This window comes from Borostomias antarcticus (assembly GCF_949987555.1).
Source record: "Borostomias antarcticus genome assembly, chromosome: 16".
Lineage (NCBI taxonomy): Eukaryota > Metazoa > Chordata > Actinopteri > Stomiiformes > Stomiidae > Borostomias > Borostomias antarcticus.
The window spans coordinates 16,042,897-16,060,063 of NC_140249.1; the positions used below are offsets into that span (position 1 = coordinate 16,042,897).

The 17,167-nt window shown below is 41.2% G+C and overlaps 1 protein-coding gene across 2 annotated transcripts; it reads right to left on the reverse strand.

Annotated features, from left to right (window-relative positions):
* Positions 1–659: 659 nt before the first annotated feature.
* On the reverse strand, positions 660–15,789 carry hmg20a (high mobility group 20A; the record flags this gene model as incomplete). 2 transcript variants are annotated; one of them, XM_084450606.1, is made up of 9 exons in its annotated part: positions 15,682–15,789; positions 11,996–12,076; positions 11,591–11,800; positions 10,794–10,926; positions 7,007–7,044; positions 3,701–3,776; positions 2,807–3,022; positions 1,658–1,790; positions 660–1,312 (listed from the first exon to the last, which is right to left on the reverse strand). In XM_084450606.1, the coding sequence occupies exons 2-9, from the start codon at positions 12,059–12,061 to the stop codon at positions 1,309–1,311; spliced, it is 876 nt and encodes a 291-aa protein (XP_084306732.1). In that variant the 5' UTR covers positions 12,062–12,076; positions 15,682–15,789. The 2 variants fall into 2 exon arrangements, with proteins under 2 accessions (XP_084306732.1, XP_084306731.1); XM_084450605.1 differs by lacking the exon at positions 660–1,312 and having other exon boundaries at positions 1,654–1,790.
* Between the last annotated feature and the right edge of the window lie 1,378 nt (positions 15,790–17,167).

Genomic DNA, 17,167 nt, shown 5'->3' on the forward strand with positions numbered 1-17,167 from the left:
AAATTGGCCCAAAAATCCTGTAGTGTGAGCCCGGCATTAGTTAACCAATATGTTACTCAGAGTTAGGGTTAGTTAATAAATCTGATAGACTCAGGGTTAGTTAACCAATATGATAGACTGATGGTTAGGGTTAGTTAATCAATCTGATATGGGTTTGGGTTAGTTAACCAATCTGATAGACTCAGGTGGGTTTACTATGCGTCAAATGAAACAAAAGGATCAAATGGATTTTTTTGTGGTAAGTTTTTTTTTTGTTCATAACAGCGCAAAGTTTCTTAGCTAAATTAAGTTAAGTTCAGGAATTGAGGTCATGCTACTGTAACTTTAGCTAATGCATTCAGGAAGGAGGCAACATTAGCTAAATGTTATTCAGCACTTTGAGATTGTCTCATAATGAAAGGTGCTTTATAAATGAAATGAATTATTTTATTACTATATCTCTTGAGGGTTCTGATGAACTTTTTGTTTTGAGGGGGTAATCAAAGGTAAGTCTTCTTACACAGAATTTTAAAAAGCCATACATAAATACATTGTGTGAAAAGATACTCTTACAAGATGTAAATGTTTGACAGTTGTGAAAAATATGAGCATGAGATGTCCACCATACTTATGTCAACATGTTCTGTGTGCTGATCTAAAAATATTTTATTGAGGTTAACAAGTATTTTTTCACCACAACTTTGTAAAAAAAATAAAAAAAATAAAATAAGGACTGGCACAATATTTTTCTACAGTGGTTAATGATATCAAAAACTAGGCTCCCCAATGCTTAGATGTGGATAAATACAACTACAATGTGATATTTCTTCAAATAACAATAAACAACATATAAAGAAGAAGACTAAAATAATGGCTTTAAAAATGTTTCATATATGAATAGCACAGACTTAGATAATTCATGATGACACCCGAATACCTCCATATGCACTATGCATTATGTCTACATAGTGTTGGTAATTGGCAAACATACTACTTATTGGAAAGGAGAATTGATGCCATCATAGTACATCTTCTTGGAACGACCATCCTGACAGTTCTAGGATGGCAGAGTCATATGAAAACCACCCACTATCACTGAGTGTACAAAAAAGTTGACATATATATAAAAAAAACTGTTGTACAAAAAATAAAGCAATAAATAATCCAACACATTTTCACTTCACTCAGTTCATAAACTGAGTTTTAAAAATTGAGACTGGGTGATAATATCAAAGTGGAGCTGAAGAGTCAGTGATGGAAGGATGCTTGTATCCTCAGGTGTCCTTCACCAGCCTCAGCACAGTTAATACTGTAGTCCACTAAGTCCAATTACCTAGACAAGAGAACATCATCACGGAAATAAGGATTTCAAAATGCATCAAGATGGGTTCCTTAGCCTCACACAGTCCTCAGCCTAAATTGTGGAAAGTAACTGATGACCAATTATATGATAACAGTGGGTTGGACTAATATGGCTTTTGATTGGCTGTCTAAAACAAATGGTTCCTGTAGGGAGATAATCTGTCTTTAAGAGTGGGAAGCATGTGCAATGATGAAAATGCAATCAAATAAATGTTTTTCTGATATATCCCCCAAAAAACAACATATATAACCAAAGCACCACACTTGCAGTTGACAGAAGTAAAAGGCTTCTAGGCCAATGAAATGTGGATGTTACCTGTCAAGGCGACTGACCACTTCTCGGACGGTGCTGATGAGGTGGTCGTGCTCCTGGGGGTTAGCGAGGATGAGGCCATGGAGCTTCTTCATGTAGAAGTCAATGGTGTCCAGTGTGGGGGTCTCCCCACTGCCTGCAGGCGAGAGCATGGCGTCAGCATGCAGGGTTAGGAGGGCGCCTGCTGCCTGGGTCAGCAGTTCATACTCAGGCAGGGACTACACCTAATGCTCAGGCACGGGTCAAAAAGGTTAAATGTCAACAAATTGGACTATGTCACCGGTACTCAAAATGAGTGTGCTGTTTGTTGAAGTATTTATTTTCCAAGGACAACAAATTAAATACATTAACTAAAAGTAAGTAATACCACAAACATAATATATTTACAAATATATTTTCACCTACCTAACAAACAGTACCAAACAGTATTAACCTTGATAATCTTTTGATTCCATGCTAAAATGTCGATACTGGTAGTTATATTTAGCCGGTCTTTGCAATTTTCGAACTGAAATCTTTAATTAAGGATGTGATCAGAATTCTAGCTTGGGAAACATCAATGTCAATGTAGTACGAATAGGCCATTGCATGACATAAAAAGCAGGAATTAAACAGCTACAAATTATGCCTTACAGGTTGCATTGCATGATTTCACTTGGTCAAACTTGAAAACAATCAGAGTGCCAAGTAGTTAAATCATTAAACTTATTTATCAGCCTTAATCATCATTCATTCCGCCCCTCAGTTTGAAAGCGAGCTTGCCGCACTGTTTCCTTGGGCAGAAAGCAGGTATGGATTTAATAGGATGTTCGTGCAGGCTATTACCTAACGATTTAACACTCAATAAAAACATTTTCTGATTAATGCACTTTGATTTTTCATTGGAGTTCTTGAGACTAATGAGTTGAAAAGAAAGAAAGAAATCGTTTAGAAGCATGACTTACTGCACCGATGAAGGGAGGCTGCCGTAGGGTTAGTGTGTTCTGGGCTTTAGTGTGTGTGTTTCTTACCAGACAGGGTGTGTGTGTGTGTATGTTTCTTACCAGGCAGGGGCTGTGTGTGTATGTGTGTTTGTGTTTCTTACCAGACAGGGTGTGTGTGTATGTGTGTGTTCCTCACCAGGCGGGGTGTGTGCGTGTGTGTGTTCCTCACCAGGCAGGGGCAGGGAGGAGAAGCTGGAGGTCAGAGCCTGGCGCAGGGTCTCCAGGTGCTGCTGCAGGAGGCCGTTGCGCCCCCTCTCCTGCATGACGTCTCCCTCCAGCCGCTCCACGGCGCCCCGCATGCTCTCCACGTGCTTCTGCAACGCGGCGTTGCGCTCCTCGTACTCCATGTTGGTTTTACGGAGCTGACGCATCTCGGCCTCGCGCGCTGCAGCCAGGCAGGAGGAAAAAAGCGCCACAGTAAAGGGGAATATTGTTTAGAAAGACAAGGACAAAGGTTGAAAAAGACTCGCCCTATTCAAAAACAAAGTATTGCTGTCTTGGTATCTGAAGGGCTGGCCATTTTAAGAGGGTGTAGACACTCTTACTAGGCACGAAGGCACTCAGTGTGACAAAACAACATGTCTAAGTTGTAAACATGTTGTCCCCAAACAATAATGTATCGGCCTCTGATCGTTTGAGGTATCCTTTCGCTAGCCAAGCATGGGAGAGTAGGAGTGCTTCTCAAAAGAGCATGCGTGCCACTCTGAATGTGAACCCTGAGCACGGAAGCACAGGAGTAATTCCTCCAGCACACCCACAGACTACCCACCGATGGTCATGACAAACAGAAACAGAATCACGTTTGGACACGTAGATGAGAATCCTAACGTGAAGAACAAGGGCCAGACAAGCAAGGAAGCTCCTGAACCTGTGAACTCTGTGGATTTATAAAGTAGATCCTTAGTAGAATGGACTATACTTTTACTGAGACAAGGGATCCGGTACATCTTGTGTGACCGACGCATGCATGCATGAACGGACTGACAGGTAGACGCCATTTTAATAGTCCCCTGTCCGATTTCATCAGGTGGGAGACAAAAGTCTCTTACTAGCGATTTGGTACCTTTGCTGTGGTTGAGGAACTCTTCAGTGAATATGGGAATGTCAAACACAGACATGTCCTTCCCGTCCGCATCCTTCTGATAGGGTCAGAGAGGCAGAGAAAGAAAAAGAAAGAAAAGTTGACCAAATCTACTTAAAAAAATTAAAATAAATAATAATAATAATTGTTGCATTTTTACGATCTAACAATCATCAGCACAACATGACACAAAGATCAAGGCTACACAAGGTATGTTTGATGCGTCCTTGTGTAGCAACGTGTGTCATGGATAAAATTGTATTTTCACAAGCGCTTGTGCAGAGCCTGCGTTCACAGCCATGTCAGCGTAGCTTGCCTAGAGGCCTTAGTATTAATGGAACCTTAAATGATCACAAAGCTATCCCCCATTGTCTTTCATCTGGGACTGTAAGTGAAAGGGACATGGCTTATTAATGAGAATGGCCACCCCCCCTCTTGCCCCAGAAGTGAAATAAAAATAGTAGACTCTCTCTTTAGTTCACCCTGCTCAGAGAGGCTCCTGAAGAAGAGCTCTATCAACCTAAAATCATTTCAATCAGTCACAATGACCTTATGTTTGACTGAGTATTAGGTGTCAACATCTTCAATGAAAAGAAAGAGTAAATAGAAATAAAATTGCATTGAGTGTATAATAATGGCACAGAATAAATTTATAGAAGCAGGAAATAACATCTCATGAGCTAATAATACTTTGAGTAAAATAAAATCACAAACTATCTAACGCAGGGTAGATAGTTGATGCTGTAACGCTAAAGTCACACCCATGTAAACACCTACTAAAATCTTTGTCTAAGACAACAGCAACTCTGAAAGGTGATATTGTCTGGCAGACAACAGTAACTCTGAAAGGTGATATTGTCTGGCAGGACACAAAGTGTGTGTGTGTGTGTGTGTGTACCTGCACCTGTGCAATGTGATATGGACTAATGAGGACTGAGAGGATGATTAATCTTGCTTTGCCACGGAAAGAGGCGGGTGGAGATTGATTTTATACCAGGCCACAATTGGTGAGATAGATCCTCAAGCTGGTACAAGACTCGGCGGTTTGCAATTAGAGCAAAAAGGTAGAAATGTTGTGTTTCTGTAGGTCAGAGAGTGCTGATTGGATACTGAAATGATCAAAGGGTTTTATGAAAAAGGACTTCTATATCAATTGGGCATGTTAAGAGTGTAGCCTTGGAAAGCGCCTCTGGGGACTTCCTTTGTGTTCTGCCTAATAGATGTTAAAAGGGAACACAGCAGTGTGCTCAAAGGACTGTTAATTCCTGCTAAGTCACCTTGACTTTTACACTTTCTGTTTGAATATTCTGGGAGATTTTCACCAGGACCTCCTAATTACACCACTTAACTTGACTTACCACACACCGGAAGCAGAGATGCCCAACATAAACAACAGTGCCAAAGCAGCTTAGTAGAGCTTTAGAGCTAATACAATATGAGCTTCATGTCTAGCAGCAGGGGAGGAACCCTTCAGACTTTCAGACACTTTTCTGGCCCCCGGGTGAAACTGTTTTTTGCTTCCCTCTGGAATATGTAGGGGTGGGACCTATGCCCAACCTCCCATTGCTCTCTGCAAAAGCACATTGTGTTGCCTCTGTGTATGAAATGCGCCGTACAAATAAAGTTTGATTTGATGATTCAGACTCTTGGAGAGGTTGGGTGTTACAAATGCCAAGACCACAATCCTTAAATTTGATGCATACTACACTGCACGTCATCGAGGTTAGGATCATCAGTTTGGATATAGCAAAGTTAAAATCTCATGACGTGGGGAATCTTGTCATTTTGGATTTCAATAATTTAAAGTTAACTCCAAAAGTATAAGACACTGTATGTGTCACTGTTACATTTTATTTAATGCTGGCCCAGTACAGTATCAAGGATGTCCCTCTTATTCATGAAGCTGGGTGAACTCAACAGTATCCTATCAGAACAGTTTCCTATCAGTTGTAGAAACTTTCTCTTTAGAATGTAACACATTGGCCTTCATTTATCAACGAAACATTGAAACCAGCGCAGATCCAATCACAGAAATGATGGAACGGCAGCGTTCACGTGTGATTCATCAAACATTCGTATGCCGCCAATCCCATCGTATGAATGATCGGGCGTTGATAAATGTGGCGGATGAAAACAATCGTAATTTAAGTATCACGCCCCTACATATTCTGGCCTCGCCCTTGCAGTTCACAACAGATGCGCAGAGATGAGTAATATGGCCAAGAACATACATTTTCTCCAACCACTCATCCAATGACAAGACAAGACAGTGGTCTTTACTGTCCATGGAAAGATCCCTGTGGTCCCGGAAAACCTTCAAGCATTTTACATTTTGATTTTAAGGGATGATTCAAATTCACACAATTAGACATACAGCATGTGGGCAGCTACCGTGTTTTTAAGTTTTAGCCTATACAAAATTACAAAGAAACAAAATCTCAAATAAGAGTTAAGACCTGTGTGAATTTCATCCTGTAAAATATCCACTTTCAACCAGTAGGCCTACAGGAAACTGTTTAGGTTGTGTGGTTGCCAGGAGAGAGAATTAAGTGAGCGAGTCAGGTAGGTTAGGGTTAGTGACTAGCCCCTCTCTCCCCGGCGAGTTGTAATAGGACGCGCATAGCCGAATTGATGACTGTCTAAGCGTTGTTAAATAAGAGACTGAATAAGCTTACCCATTGCTTTTCATTTATTAATTCTGATTGCTTGTATTTATGTCAACAGTATAGCCATGGCATTGATTAATTGGTGTAAGATTAATTTCGCTTTCATTTTAAGACTTGTAAGGCTGCATAGTCGAACAAGAAGGGTCTCAAACAAAAGCGAAATTACTCTTACACCAAAAACCCATTTATGTTAGGGGTATAATATGACACATAGACAAGGCCTTTACAAAATATATTTTGCCGTAGGATAGCCTACATATTTTGAAGTGATGAATATGTGGCTGTGCTTAGATGGCAGTCAGAATCAGTCTCATGACAATTCTCAAACTTGAGTACACGAGCTGAGACTTGACGTGAGACTTGGTCGCAGCCTCCACTCACGTCCACACTGATACACGCTGAACTTGGTGTTGAAATGACCGTACGGCCAGTCGTACGACCGCTTAGTAAATGAGGGTGATGCTGTGTATGTGTGGCAATATATATATAATATAATTTAATCCGTAAACACAGTGTGCTGCCAACACTGAAACAGCAACAAACTAGAATTCAATTGCTAGTTCATTCATCCATGTTGTTTAGTTAATCATACAAGGATCTGGGAAGGGAGGAGTTAACTCACCTCGTGAAGAGATTCGTTGGCTACCTGGTGCCCGCCATCTGGAAGGAAAGGGAAGAAGAATAAAAAAGGACAGGCGATGATTCATGTTTCCTCTACCCAGCATGCCTTTGCTACATCTTGAACACATAGAGGGGAATTATGTTAGGGAGACTCATAGGCCTCTGCCCAAAAGAGATATTTCTTATAAGAGATATTAATGAGGAGAGGGAAGTATAGGTCTATCTACAGCTAAGCTATCCAATAAATGTCTTGGGTAACAAGTTTGCGATGTGCACCAACAGTGTGTAGCCAAAGGGTCATTTATCTCAACTATATTATTGATGGCTGAACTCAGGTTTGTCCAGAGGCATGAAGAGCTAAGCTTAAGGTGGTACAGTATATCATACTGAAGTGAAACCACATTTACTGGCATATGGTGAGCTCTGGAACCTAATTTAAGCAGTGTAAAACAGCGACCTTGCCATCAAGACTACTGACCTGTCAAAAAATTTTCTTCTCTAGTCATATACAGTAGAACCTCAGCGATCCGATAAGTCCGGTCAACCGAACGGTTAAACTGAACATTTTACTGTTAACAAAAGTATAGTCTGTTATTTAAATTGTAATTTCAATGCCTTTCCGATTGTTACAGAGGGTATTTATTGATTTATTTTGAGTATGAACGAAATAAATATTCTATTTTGTAAAATTGGTGTATTTTGACATTACTTTCAGAGTTAAGAACATTTCAGAGATCTGAGCGACCCTCATTCCCAATGGGTTCAGATCTCTGAGGTTCTACTGTAAGGAAAAACAAAGTAGACATGTCAAACATTTGTCCATTACACTAATCCACACTATAGGCTGTTTGCAGTCACGTGATTCCGGTGACGTGCAAAATCCAGATGGTGGGCAGGAAGTGAAAAGAGATGGAGGAAAGCCTGTACTGTGCTAGTTTAGACTATGGTATAAACACAAAATCACAACATATGTGACAGCCACTGGTGGTTTGGTCCTTAAAGGAGTAGTAAAGGGAAAATGCATGTTTAGCCCTGTTTTAAGGTTACTTATGATCATATACAATGGTTCAGATCAAAACGTTGACAAAACTAGCACTTTTGAGAAAGTCTGATAATTGCTCTACCACCGTTTTGGTCATACAATGGATGTGGGTGGGCACCTTGAAAAATCTTTCAAAAGCATGTTAAACTCTCGATTTCAAAGACAAGAAGCTCACCAAGGGGGTAATTGGTGTCCGTTGGTGTTCTGACATCAAATTCGTCGCAAAGTATGAATCCTGTAGGGTTTTATTGATCATTTTATGAAATCCATTGACTTGTATTGACGCAACCATTGTAGATGTGTAGATCAATCCGCAGAGGGGATTCAGGAAGCTGAACTACTTATGGTAGCTATTGTTATTGTTGACTTGTATTGACGCAACCATTGTAGATGTGTAGATCAATCCGCAGAGGGGATTCAGGAAGCTGAACTACTTATGGTAGCTATTGTTATTGTTTATGTTGCTAGGCTACCTAGTTTGCGGAAGTTTACACACGTATGTGCTGCAACTAAATAGTTCTATGCTAAATATTTTAAAAAGCCTTTCCAGATGAACTAGAATCTTACTTTATGGCGAATTATATGTCAGAACGCCAACTAACACCTCGGTGAGTTTCTTGTGTTTGAAATTGAGAGTTTAACATGTTTTTTGAATGATTTTTCAAGGTGCCCACCCACATACATTGTATGACCAAAACGGTGGTAGAGCAATTATCAGACTTTCTCAAAAGTGCTAGTTTTGTCAACATTTTGATCTGATTCATTGTATATGATCATAAGTAACCTTAAAACAGGGCTAAACATGCATTTTTCCTTTACTACTCCTTTAAGTAGGCAAGGTCATTTTTCAGTTTTTTACAGATTTTGAAAGTGAAATTGTAAGCTTTCAAATGATGTGCCATTCATTGAAATATACAAATATTTGAAAAAGTGAATATTGGTCCACCTAAAATCACTAAGCAGAGAAAAGGGGCTTCAAAGATTCAGAGCTGCTCACACTTTCCACAGACCATGGACTTTTAAGAGAAAATATGACTATTTTGTGATCCTAAAACTGTTGTTTGTTATATTGAGTGGGTTCTTCACAACTTCAATTTTCGTAATATGAAAAAAAGGAAGTAAAAGTGCAGTGGTTCCCAACTAGGGGTACTTGAGCACTTGAGTACTTGAGTGGGTACGAGGAAAGATTTGGAATTACAGTTTATTCCCAAAATGATGCGAAAATATTCCAAGTAATTTCACAAGCCCATTGCTAAAACGGTACGTGTGCACCGCAGCTAGTTCCCCCTGGCAGGTGTCAACTTTTACACAAAACTAGGGAGATAAAAAAGGACTCAAAACGGTGTGCACAAACTCACTAACCATCTAGCTAGCAAACATGATTAAATGGCTCAAACATCCAGTTGCTCTCACTCTGGATTCAGTTTCAGGGATTCCAAGTGGGAAAAGGAAAGAGAGATCAAGCCCAAACACCAGCAGTGTATGGATGTACTTGTATGTCCGCGGATCCACCAGAGCCAGTGTTTTCTTTGTGGCAAAGTCCTGACACATAATTCAATGAAACTGAGGACTTTTTCATTTGGAAATGAAAAAAGTCAGTCTAAACACTAAAGTGAAGTCAGACTACACTGAAGAAAGTGACAAGTGTGTCAGTCAAAGCGCTGGAGGCATCTTACTTCACTACTTACTAGCCAATACTTGTGACTAAGGAAAAAAATCTGACATTCTATCGTCAAAGTTCTCAATCTCCTGCAGCCACAGTACAATAGTAATAGAACAAATTTAGGTCGCATCAACATGCGATGGGGGGGTGGGGGGGGGGGTACTACTGGCATGGCAAAACAACTTGAGGGGTATCTAAGGCAAAAAAAAAGTTGGGAACCATTGGTGGTTTGGTCCTCATGTCGTCAGTCTTCAAAACGCGCTATAATACCACATTTTGAGGACCACCATCCATAAGGACCGAACCACCAGTGGCTGTCACTGTTATATGTGATCCTTATGTTATGTTATTAAATTCAACTGAATTTAAAGACTTGCCTGCTATCAAGGCGGTAAATATGAGCAACTAATTTGTCCTCCAGACTTCAGGGCTTTCCCAAATACCATTTTACATGCTTCGAATACTCTGATGTTAAAGAATTAATACCGAATAGTATTCATTCTCAACCCCTAGGTGGTAGCATTGCATTTTCGCCCCCCCCCCCCCCCCCCCCCGCTCCGGTGCTGCCAGACTCACACGAGCGCATGTGTGTGTGTGTGTGTGGCAGCCAAAGCGCCGGAACGGAGGAGAGACAGAGGTGAAAATGCTTCTTAAGTTGACAGCCCTAACCAGAGACCCACAGAGTGTTTTGAGGGAGAAAACACAAGCATGAAATCCGCTTCTGTTCAGTTGCACTTTCACATGTCACTCAGTGTAACGTTATGACAATGTTGGTATCGGTTTGGAGTAACGGGACAAAAAAACAAATACTCCAAACACTGAATTGAGCTCTGAATACCAACCTACCGAACAAATAGTGGAATACTTGAAATACTCGGGCCAGCCCTACCAGACTTTCCCTCATGGTTTCTTGGTTTGATCGATTCGAGCAAGCGTTTCGGCATGTTGAGAGCATGTGATAGTGTTTCCTCTGTATAAAATCACTTCCTGCACTCCATCTACAGTTTGTCCCAGAGCAACGCAGTTCACATCATATGCAAAGGGGCTATGCTAAGAGTGTTTTCACCATTAGCCTGGTTTTACCTCCCCTGTGCCTCTTGCCCTTCTGCTTCTCCTGCACCTTCCTGGTGAAGTGCTTGTAGGCCTCGGTCTTCTGGTACTTCTCCAACTCTCGCATGTAGCGCTCCTTATCCCGCTCTGCCTCGTCCAGGTAGCGCTGTACAGACGGAGAGAGGACATAAGAGACACAGAGAGGGAGAGAGACAAAGGGAGAGAAAAAGCGATTGAGTGATTATTACCAAAGAAGACCACAGACACATAGTTTTCTGTTGTATTTTTCTTTTCAATGTTTTTTCTCTTGTGGTAGTTTCAAATGTTTGTGAATGACAAATTTAGTAGAGGACATAAATTCACTTTTTCCAATTAAAGCTGCTACACAAAACTTCACTATAATGACCTCTGTTTTTGGTGCTCACTAACCAAAAAAGCATCCCTGAAAATTGTTTAAAATGTCATGTAGCATGTTATTATCTAGGCGTATTCAAGTTCTTGGATGTCATCCACTGTTACTGTAGTCAAACAGAAAAAAATCAAGTCATTCAAAATCACAGTAGAATCTAAGACAATCAAGAATTGTGACCCCAAGAATTGCAATTGAATCAAATTGTGAGATCCCTGCAGATTCCTACCCTACATCTGGGGCAGCGTAGGCAGTGGTCACATAGGCTAGTGAATCCAGCAACTGTGTAACAGCCCGAACACAATCCACAACTGTCCCCTGACAGACCCAGGATTCGAACCAGTGATTTTTCGGTTGCTGGCTCCCTTGTTTGACTCCAGGGCCCTACTGCCCACACCTTGGCCTGTGGTGCTGGACTCACCTGTTTGTCCTCAGGGGGCAGCTTGCTCCACTCATTGCCCAGCATCCTGGTTATCTCAGGGAAGGGCACGTCAGGCCTGTCTGCCCTCAGCTGCTCCCGACGGTCGTTCATGAAGCGCACGTAGCCCGTCAGCGGTGCCTTGGGTGCATTGCTGTCCTTCACCGGCTTCTTCCTCTTCCTCCCCTTAGTCCAGCTACCGCGTCTGGGCTTCTGAAATGGCGCAGCAATCATAGTAACATACAATTTACATACACTGTCAAATAGGCCAGTAGATTTAAATGGCCTAAGTACAATGTCAATTTTGGCGAGCCATTCTAACAGATTAGTCTGCTGGGATACTTAATTGCCTAAATCTAAAGTGTAGTAACTGAGAACATGATAATTGCTTTTCCCCTTAAGTCTCACCTCATCTCCATTTCTCTGGCTGCCATTGTCAGTGTTTCCTCCAGGAGAGGCTGTCTGCTCCTCCATGACTCCAGAGGAGAGCTAGAGGGAACAGCCATACATATAGGTTAGTTGTAGGGATACACACTACATAAAACAAAGTGACCATACCTATATCAGCCGATATTGGCAAAAGTATAATATTGGCATTGGTCTGACTGGAGATGAACACAGACATTTGTTTGTTTTTGGCCAATAGAGAGGTACAAAATGTTCAAAAACTATTGATACACACACTGAAATCATTTCACCAAGTTTTAAATTGAAAACCACAAATAAAATTATCAGCACTATGCACTTTTTGTTTGCATAAACATTAAAATAATGCATCTTGGAACCGTTGCTAACTTGTTGATGCTGAACAGTATTTACAGTGAGTTTTTCAAAGCATGGAAATCAAGCACGATTTTAGTGATAATTTGTGGTTCATCATTATACCGGTAATCGTTACATCCCTAATCTTAAGTATAGGTTTTGTCAGAATTGCAAGATATTTTCACATCAGTGCACTTCAGTTAGTTATAAGTAAAAACAGAGACAGTCCTGAGCCTGGCTAACAGCAGGGCTGTATTTGGGCTAGGCTACCATCTGTGCCATGGGGTCAGTCTGTCTGGTAATATACTCAGCTTTATCCTACAGCAGTGTTAGTGTAAACCTCTGTGTTTGAGCAGAAACCATAGTGTCATGATGAACAGAACCTAAATCCTACCCGTCAAATGTCTTGATTAACAGTGTAGACCATGGCTACAGGAAATGACATGTAGTCTACAGAGACACTGTTCAACAAAGCAACCATTCAGCGAGCCAAGTGTTTGGAGAGAGGAACGGCACAAATTCCGGTGGGGATGCTTCAGCCGGAAATGGGGGACAGACTGTTACATTTCTCCTCAATCCTGTCATACCACACTTTCTACAGTACTTCCTCTCCCCCAGCAATCATTTCTTTAGCCAAATCCCTTTATTGGCCCACCAGTTTCCTCCGACAGAGAGAAGTCTTGACCGAATTTACACTGCAGAAAATGAACCATGAGTAGTGCTATGATGGCCAAGTACAGCTGGGGTGTAGCCTACGGTTTGTAGACTACGGTTTGTAGACTCTCACCACAGCTGGACTTGGCCATCATAGTGCACACGTCCCACATTTTCAATGACATGCAAATCACACAATGACAGGGGATATCCGATCTCTCCGCTTAAATGACAGTTGCGTTGGCAGATATCCAATTTACATTCCACACACGTTCATAATACATATCCAGTCTGTGCCACATGAGCAAAGAAATCGGAATTGGGTCATGCAGCCTTACTGCAATTAAAGTTTCTGAACAGGTCGATAAACAAGAGCTCTCCACCTTAAGAAGTGTATCTCCAGGTTGTAGCCCGATTTCATGAGGAAGAATGTCCATGGCATTGTGAGGAAACTCTTGCAATTTCAGATGAGACAGCAAGATTAGGTAGGCCATGGCCATAATTGAATTATGCGGTTAAAATAGGCTCCACAATTTGTTCCATGGACAAAAGATGATGTCTGAGCTTTATCCATAGAGCTTATCAAAACATGTCCTCATGTCTTTATAAGAGCATAATAGGCTACTACAACACAGAGTAGGGTAGGCTTCAACAAAACAGCTGGTCAGCTGCAGTGCTGCTAACAATGACTTAGGATAATAGGACTCAGAACACTCCCCTTTTATGATCCCTATAACGTCTGTATCACTTTGGACATGTAAGAGGTCAACGGTTTCCCACGCTTGAATGTAACCTAATGTCAGCGCCCACACTGTTTTCTACTCACAATTGCAATGTGTGTGACCTGCTGTGACGTCACGACAAACAGATTTAAACACACACACACACACACACTCAGTCATATGGAAGGAGAAATCCCTATAGCTGTAGTGACACCGTGCCTGTCTGTTTTGAATGCACACTAAATCTGTTGGTGCTGTTAGCAGACCTGAACGTCTTGGCTCTTCGTTTCCCACCAGAGTAAAACGGGAGATAAGCTACTTCCCTCACAAGTCAGGGAACCTGATTTTGTCCTGATCTGTATAGCTCTTGACAGCTAGTCTGTCCAAATTCACAATGAGAGATTACAGTGGGACTAGCCTAGGCTAGGGTAGGCTAGATCAGAAACCAATGTCAGTAGCTCTGGAATTTGTGTGGAAATAAAAAGGCAGTTCTGGCACAACTGGAAGGAGCTCAAATTATGTAGACAAAGCCACATCGTGATGCAATTAACTTGATTACTGGAGTTTAAATTACCAGTACTGGCCTGCTTCACAGAGCAATATTTGACAGATAATGTGCCAGAAAGAATGCTGAGCCCCCAAATAAAGAGTTTTGAGAGCCAGTGTTACAGCGCCATCTGCTGGACAGCGCTTACTGCACATCAGACCAGCCTTAGATGAAGCACAGTGGCAGCCCTTAGTCTCACTAAGGGGCAGTCTCTCAGAGGTCTGCAAACCCACTTCTCAACCAAACTGGACCTTTTCCACTGTGCGACTGAGCACTATATGCAAAGCGCCATCCCATATGTGGCCTGGTAAGCATTTCATTGTACATGATAGTATCTATATCTTGTAACCGTGTGATAAATCATCTTATTTTCCAGCTTTTTGTTCATTTTATGTATATTTTATGCAAAGCACATTCTCTTTTGTAAAGCACTTTGAGCTGCATTTATTTGTATGAAAGGTGCTATACACCTTTATTATGATTATTATGATTCTTCGTATTGTTATATTGCACTACTCATAGAATAAAAAATATTCTCTCTGTATACCCTCCACATACTTTCATTCACGTTATCTCTGATATACAATTCTAGTGAAAGACGTGTTATGATTGCATGATCCAAAAACAGTCACCACTCAGATAAATCACAGAACTTTGACTTGAAGGCAACCATTGATATGTGGTAAATTTAATCTAATTTTATTGATATGTGGTAAATGATGGAGTGGGTGATGGAGTGGGCGACAGTGACAGGACCCGAATGTTCAATGTATAGTATAGAGCTTCTGGTAAGGTCCAAACCAAGAAATACTGCAATCTAAGATGTCAAGGACTGGGACTTTGTTAATCTGGTGGCATGTTCTATGGTCTTGCTTCCAGTCAGGGAATAGAAGCCGGCAAAGAAGACTAGAAATACTAGGAAAAAGGTAAAAGCAACCTGTCCTGGTTCATTCTCAGTGAAGCAGTAATTGGCTGGCTAGCTAGTTAGCTAACGTCGGCCAATCGCATTGAGCATGCTAGCTAGTTAGCGGTAGCTACTTTAGCCTGAAGACCTTGCTAGATTAACCGTATTACATAATCTAAAACGTTCAACCGTAAAGCTGCATTGGCTAGTTAAGGTTAATTATCTAGCTCCTGTGGTTACCGTGCTACTGTGCTGAGGTTTTTGTTTGTTTGTTTTTTGCAACTGCTGATGTAGTCTACGCTAGCTAGTGCTAGCTTGCTAAAAGCTAGTAGCTAATGTTGTTAGCTAGCTCGCTAGCTACAACAAGACTAGTGCTAAATAGCTAGCCTACTAACGTTAACTCGTTCACTAGCATTCCTTAACCTGCACGCTAAACTGATATGTAAATGTCAGAGACAGGTGGCTTACTACTCTATAGCTATATCATAAAAACTGTTACACTAACCTGTTGTGTTTTCCTTTATGCAAAGATCCAGAAATTAAAGCTAACAGAACTGGATCAAAACAAAGCCGCAGCAGCTTCCGTTAAAACATCCAGGGCCTGTTCGCGAGGATCATGGGCGCACTGATGCGCCAGATGGGTTGTTCCAATGTGAGCTCGCGAGATTAAGATTGTCTCACGAGGCTTGGTGTATTCTTCCATCATCCCCCCTTGAGGTGAGCTAGCAGCCGGACATATCAACTACGCCTACTGTTACAGTAGTAGGCTACTAGGCCTACTATGAATATAAAAACGACTATAAACTACAATAAATACTATTGCTAGTAGCCTACTACTGTAACAATACAACTGCTGCTAGTACTTCTATAACTACTAACTACTATGGATACAAAAACTACAAATTCTCAGCTAATGATTGTGGATCTCCAAAAGATCCAAGGGCTACGTAGAGTTAGCGCCCGTACTATTAAAGGAGTAGTAAATGGAAAATGCATGTTTAGCCCTGTTTTAAGGTTACTTATGATCAGGGGCGCTCCCAGGAATTCTGGGCCCCATGAAAAGATATCACCAGGGGCCCCTATGAAGCACACATGCACTTTTTGCCAGGAAGTTGAAACACTGCTTATATTTCTGCATACAGTAATGGAATTCACTATTGATGCAAGTTGATTACCCTTGATACCCTTTAAGAAACATCCTCACTTTCCTTGTCTCTCTCTGTGCACCTTCCTCCATCCTCGTCATCTGTACTGCCTTCCACATCCTCACTTTCCCTGTCTCTCTCTGTGCACCTTGCTCCATCCTCATCATCTGTACTGCCAGCACTGCCTATCTCCCCTACTTCACTGCTCCCTGCCAAAACAGTTGCACTTGAAGAGGGCCCTGGCACTGTAGTGTACATGACATATGATCATATATGCTACTATAATACAATTTGTAATAGACATCATAACCAAAATGTCTGTTTGGACTGTTCCTAACAGAGGGCCCTGGCTCTAGAGTGTAGGCTTCATATGATAATATCCTATAATATAATTAGTAATAGACATCATATAACCAAAATGTGTTCCTAACATTACTTGACTTAAATTAACTTTTGACAATAATGTCAACACGCCTCACCTTCAGTTGGGAGTAGGGCTGGTTGTTGATCCGCTTCCTGAATCCCCTGTGCGGATTGATCTACACATCTACAACGATTGCTTCAATACAAGTCAATGGATTTCATAAAATGATCAATAAAACCCTACAGGATTCATACTTTGCGGCGAATTTGATGTCAGAACACCAACGGACACCAATTACCCCATTGGTGAGCTTCTTGTCTTTGAAATCGAGAGTTTGAGATGTTTTTGAAAGATTTTTCAAGGTATCCACCCACATCTATTGTATGACCAAAACGGTGGTAGAGCAATTATCAGACGTTCTCAAAAGTGCTAGTTTTGTCAACGTTTTGATCTGAACCATTGTATATGATCATAAGTAACCT